This window comes from Lichenostomus cassidix, chromosome 5 (assembly GCF_008360975.1).
Source record: "Lichenostomus cassidix isolate B80296 chromosome 5, HeHo_3.0, whole genome shotgun sequence".
Classification (NCBI taxonomy): Eukaryota; Metazoa; Chordata; class Aves; order Passeriformes; family Meliphagidae; genus Lichenostomus; species Lichenostomus cassidix.
Genome location: NC_139486.1, coordinates 32152440 through 32158439, shown reverse-complemented (window position 1 = coordinate 32158439; position 6000 = coordinate 32152440). Strand labels below are relative to the sequence as shown.

Here is a 6000-nt window from a genome sequence, read left to right as displayed (position 1 = left end):
GGCTGGGGATGCGCACCGGGCCGTGCACCGGGAGCAGTGTGAGCGGCTGCAGGCCGCGGGGCGAGCGGCGCGTCCCGCTGAGGGCGGCCGGGCACCGACCGCCGCGCGCTCCCACCCGGAACAGGCCGGCGAGGGCTCGCCCCGCCCCTCCCGCGCGCGGCGGCCCCGCCCCTCCCCGCCCATTGGCTGCCGGGCGGGGGCGGGGCGGGGCCCGGCGGGGGCGGGGCTGCCGTCAGCTGTTCGCGGCGCGCCCGCCGGCGCCGGCCGCAGTTTGGCGGCGTGGAGGCGGCGGCGGCGGCTCATCCCGGGACGCCCCGTCCCGAGGGACGCCCGTCCCGGTTCTCGGTGAGTGCTCGTGAAGCGCCTTCGCCACTGGGGGCCGGTCGCTCTGAGCCGGGTCGCCGATGAGGGCGGTGCCGAGGCCGGGCGCGATCGTGACAGGGAAGGGGGTTCGCCTCGGGGCAGCCCCGGCCCGGCCGGTCCCGCCCGGAGTCCCGCGCCTGCTGGGGAGCGGGAAGAAGGAGGGAGCGGGCGGGCTAGGAGTGAGCTCGGTGGGCACTGAGAAGGCAGCAGATTTGCTGATGTAGGCGATGGCTGAATTCACAGCCAGCGCTGCCCCTCCCGGGCCGCCCCGCCGAGCTCGGGTTTCTCGTCCCACGGCGCTGCCCAGAGGAGCCAAGTTTAAACCTCTTGGCCGGGGGCAGATCTGCGAGGCCGGAGCCCGGGCGGGGAAGAGTTAAAGGCGGCCGGCAGTGGCGAAGCGAGGCCGGCCAGCTTTGTTTTGGGACGCTGGCACGCACGTGTGCGCTGAGCCCTCCCTCCGCTCCCGGCCCGCCGCCTGTCAGCGCGGGCGTGCGGCTGCCCCGGCCCGCAGGGTTTGGCCGCTGGCTTGTGGAAGGAAGCGCCGTAGGTAACACACGGCACCGGAGACGCGCGGTGCCCGTGTGCTCGTCGTCGGGCAGACACCCGGAGCCCGAGCTGTCCGGTGTCTGTGGCTCCCAGTGTGAGCTGCGTTTGGAGGTTGTTGAAGGAGCTTCACTGAATTGTAGGACGAGTTATCCTTCGCGCTGCCTCGGCATTCTCTCTTCAGCATTTCTGAAGAGTTCTGCAAAAAGGTCGGACAGTATTGCAGGAGGTCGAGTTAAACTTCTTGCTCTTTAAACCCTCTTTTGTTCGGGGTTTGCTCTGTGCCTTTGCTGCACTTTCTTTGAGGAATGCCCGTGTCCCAGTGAGGCTGACAGAAGAGATCTGGCAAACCTTCATGCAAAGACAAAATACATTCGCTCCTGCCTCTCTGTCAGGTGACTGTGATCCAGCAGAAGAGCTGGCAAGATCATCCATGCCTGCCTCTTGGGGCCCATAACTCCTTTCGGTGTGCTACTTCAAGCCATGGATGAGAATGAGTGCCCTGCCACTGTTGTCATCCAGCAGAGCTGCATCCAGCTGTGGGGCTGGTACCTGTTCTGCTCTGCAGAAACTTCTTGGGGAGTTGTGGCTTAGCTGAGTGAACTGCTGAGATGCAGCAGTTAAAAAGCCATAGTACCCCAAGCCAGAGCCCTGCTCAAATTAGTTCTTGCACTTCTCAGTCCCGTTGTCTCTAGAGTGCTGGTGTCCTGAGTGCTGCTCACCTGGGGGGAGATGGGAGCACCAAGGGCAGCGCTGAACACATCCTTATAAAATTATTATTAATGTCTCCTTCAGGCCTGAAATTCCTCTTGCTAGTCTTCCATTCTGTTAAATGCTTCGCAAACCAGAGCAAAGGAAGAGACATGAAGAGTTGAATTTCACTGCCTTGTTTGGAACTGGGTGGAAATCCTGGAGATGGATCTCTTAGGAGTCTGTCTTCCAATTGGGTTAGATGCACAGGTAACAGTAAAGGGACTTGTGGCATTTTTGGTAACACCGCTTCTACTTGCTTTATGTTTGCAAAGAGCTCTGAAATAGTGATTTAGGTGTTATGGGGGTTTTTCCCCTCCATTGTCTTTGTTCAGCTTTGTGCTACTACAGAGCTCAGGAGTACTTACTGTGGCAACTACAGAAATTCTGCTTTAAACAATGACACCAGCCATATTTTTCTTTAGTAGTAGGATGAACCATTGCACTGACAGTGCATGTAGGCTTGAGGGAAGTGGCTACATTGCCAAGTTTGGGACATGTCTTAAGTTGAGCTGAGGGGAGAAATGAGAAGTTGAAAGAAAAGTCGGCCTTCATAGGGAGAAGTAATGGCAAGCTTCACAGAAGTGGCTTTGACAGCTCTTAAATTTTGCAGCCACTGGGGTTTCTTAAAAATCTGGCCTTGTAGCCTTGTGATTACAAGAGGTTTTCTTCATCAATAAGCAATAGGTGGGAAAATGTGAATGGGATATACCATAAAGTTCAAATATGGCAGGCCAAAGCAAAGCAGACCCCGAAGAAGCTGACTGGCCATGGGGCTATTGCAAGGATTTGGATTGCTTTTTAAAACAACCATCTTTCCTGTTTCTATGTGCTCAGGTTGGGGGTTGGCTACCTACTTGTGAGCAGTTGTGGAATTGGAGCTGTGGGTGGACTTACACACATGTGAACTTTGTCTCTCTCTGGTGCAGCTCTTGAGGACTTTCTACAAAGCCTTGACCTTCACCATAGGTCACTCACCTCTCCTGTCCATGCAGATGGGCAGCTCTGGGAAGCGGGGAAGAGGGAAGGTGTGGTAAAATCAGTCGTGTTTTGTGGTTTGAGCAGAAGGCATTCTCTCCTGGACAACATTCTTCTTGTGTCTTAGCTGTTTCCTCAAATGTTCCTTTATTGCAGGAGCAATGGATCGCCCCAGCTACCTGGAAGAGGACTATTCTAGCCTGGATGGGCTGGACGATGACGTGTTTCACTCTGATGACTTTGGACTTGCAGGTCAGCCTGGTGAGATGACTGCAACTGGCTTTTTCACACAGAACCAGTCCTACAGCTGCCTTCTGGGGAGGTTTCAACTATTCCCCCTCACACACTGCTGTGGTCCCGGTATCAGACATCCTGAGCAGCAGGACAAGGCAACTCAAACACTCAGCCCATCCTCTTCCAGTCAGGATGTAATGTTGCCTTGTGGAGTCACTGAAGAGCCACGGAGACTCTTCTATGGTAAGAGCACTCCAGTGTCACTAGCTTTGCAGCAAGGAAACTCTCCCTTTAGCACTTCCCCAATCAAGCAAGATCTCTTTCATTAGGGTGTTTTGTTAAAGGACTGAAATTATTTTGCTTCAGTCCTACTCCCTCAAGAAAGACAACTTGTATTTTCTTACCCTTGCCTGTCTACTGCAGGAACCAGACACTTGCTCATTGCTTCTGCTGTCTTTGATATTCCCCCTTTCTTTTTGGCTTTATTCTATCACATTTGATTTTACTGCTAGATGTTTAAATGTTCACTGTACTTCAAATCCTACAATTTGCCTACGTTTTTAAACTACGAATGGTCTGCCTCATCCACACAGGAAGTAGAAACTCCTAGAAATTTTCAGTGGAGACAAGAAAATGCAAAAAGTTACAGCTTTTAGGCTCTTCACTGGAGTTAAAGCTGCTGAATAAGTAGCATGTCCATCCAGTATTTACTAGTAACTGATGGGTCACCACTCAGCTTTGTGTATGCAATTCAGCCTTAATTCAAATCACTAAAATCACTAAATGCCAGAAAACTGAGAAAAGACTGACAGAAAAGATACTGCTGTCTTTAAAGAGAGACAACTTTAGGCAGAGATCTTGTAAAACTGCAAAGCTGTCATTTTAAAAAAGAACCCGAACCACAGCACTTGGCTGAACTATAAACAAACAAAAGGAATCAATTTTAAGATCCTGCCACTCATTTGACTATGGGAATCAATACAATGTTCTGCTTAATCGATATAAGCGTATTTGAAAGCTGGGCAAATGCTTCACTCCACTGTGTTACAGCACACAGTCATTGTTTGGGCTTCAGGAACTAGACTTTAACATCAAAGTCAAAAATTTAGGATTATGTGCAGCTCTTTCCTCCATGAAATGTACTGAGTAGAAAAGCCAATCTTTGTACGGGAAGAATGACTCTTCTGATCTGTTTTGTAGGGAGTGCTGGTTACCGTTTACATGTCCCTCCAGCTGGCTTTGTGTTGGATCCACACCTCCAAGAGGAACCTCAGGAAGGTCAGCGGGAAGCACGTGCTGAGGTGCAGATTGCACGGAAGTTGCAGTGCATTGCCGACCAGTTCCACCGGCTCCACATACAGAGGGTAGGGTGTCTCTGGAGGGGAAGGTGGGGGTTTACCTGTCCAAGAGTGGTACTCTGGAACACTGGCTCGAGGCATCAGCTAAGTGAGCTGTGGTTTAAGACAGCAGACTGCCAACAGCAATAAAATGGTCAAAGTATCCTGATGGATTTTGCTTATGCTAGGTTGCTGGCTCTTCCTAAAGATTGGCAGGTGGAGGGAAGAGAATTTGAGGGATTGCATTTACTGCCTGGGAAGGGAGCTATTCTGTGTTAGCTGCTGCTATTCCAGCTCTTCCAGTTCATCAGCGATGGGGTTTGAGGCTTTTCCCACGGATCTTGCTTTTTATTACAGCTTTTACTCTTCTTCTCCATTCTCCTCACCACCAGCACCTTCTCTTCTGTGGAATGAGTAGCCATCAGTGGCTTATGTCAGCTCCTCGTCTTGGAGATAAAAACAAGCCTGGAGTCTGTTCTGACACTCCTTGTTGTCTAACAGTAGTTCTATGTAATGTTGTAAAGTGTATTTAGATCACACTAGACCTTCTAGCAGCTACTCCATCAGACAGTCCTAGCTAGTGTCTCAGACTTGTGAGTAACCTTCTCACAACTAAAGACAGCTGTAAGATGCCATCAGGTCTGAAAACCACAGTCCAGATTCTTGATTTTGTTTTCTTAAAAAAAAACCAACAAAAACCACCAACAAAAACCAAACACTGTTGATCAAAGAAACAAAATAACCATTCCCCCCAACCCTTCATTCTTTCTTCCTTGCTCTCCTTCCGCTTTGAGTAGAGATAAAATGGAAATCTCAGCCCATGTAGACATGGCCAGAGGTGGCAGAGGCTTGGCAGTAGGCAGCAGTTTGCCACTTCCATGCAAGCCCAGCAAGGAGAGTGTGTATCTGCTTGTGTATGAAGAAATTTTGCTCACTTCAGAAAGGGACAGAAAGTTTATCTCACTCCAAGTGAGTTTGTGCTCTGGTAACTGTGGGATCGTTTGCAGCCCTTCTCAAAGGTAAGTGAGGATCTCTGTCCTGGTCAGAGGGTGTGGCTTGTGGCTGGGCAAAGGCTTGGTCCTCTCTGTGTTATCTGAGAGATAAGGAAATTCTGGGACCCCTCATCTCCTAATAGCAGGAGGATTAAAGAAGGAAAAGGAAGATTAGCCTGTAGAAATGTAGATGGGGCTATGAATGTCATTTAGCAAACTGCAGGAATAAAGAGCTACCACGAGATTTTTACCATGTGTTGTTTGTGGTTGAATGGGGTTTTCCCCGGTGGCGCCTTTTCGCCAGCATTAGCTGCAGGCCCCGCTCTCTCGCCAGGCTGTCTCACAGGAAAGGGAAGGTTTAACCAACTTGGCAGAGGAGCCCTGCGCTGAACTGGTGGAACTGGTTGTAACTTGACCCCTTTCATCTCGGGGGAGTGTCCCTATCTGATGCCCGGGCCTCGGAAACGCGTCCAGGAGCGCCCACCCGGCCCGGCCCCGCTGCGGCAGCCGGGGTCGGGCTGGCGGTGCCCGGCTGGAGCTCCCGGTGCCTGGCTGGAGCTCCCGGTGCCTGCCCGGCCCGCAGCCCGGCCGACGGCCAGCCCGGCGAGTGGAGCCGTAGTAAACAAAGGCGTCCGGCTGCGCTGGGCGGTGCGGCCCGGCCCGGCCCCCGGGGCCCGCCAGAGGAGGGGCTCCGCGCTCTTTGTTTGAACTGGAACAGCAACAAGTTGTAAAGGGACGGGAGCGGGGCCGCCAGCCATTTAAATTTGAAAACAAAACGGGATAAAAAAAATACCAAAAACCAA

General features: G+C 52.1%; 1 protein-coding gene across 5 annotated transcripts in view; it reads left to right on the top strand.

The window, feature by feature from the left end:
- Nucleotides 1–207: 207 nt before the first annotated feature.
- The window catches only part of BMF (Bcl2 modifying factor), a 28547-nt gene continuing 22754 nt past the window's right edge, over nt 208–6000 (top strand). For 3 of the 5 annotated variants that reach the window (XM_085062086.1, XM_085062083.1, XM_085062085.1), the window contains exons 1-4: nt 208–345; nt 1702–1866; nt 2791–3111; nt 4069–4232. In XM_085062086.1, the coding sequence (XP_084918212.1) occupies nt 2796–3111; nt 4069–4232 (480 nt within the window). In that variant the 5' untranslated portion in view covers nt 208–345; nt 1702–1866; nt 2791–2795. The remainder of the gene's footprint in view (nt 346–1701; nt 1867–2790; nt 3112–4068; nt 4233–6000) is intronic. The other 2 variants (XM_085062087.1, XM_085062084.1) reach the window with 2 other exon arrangements.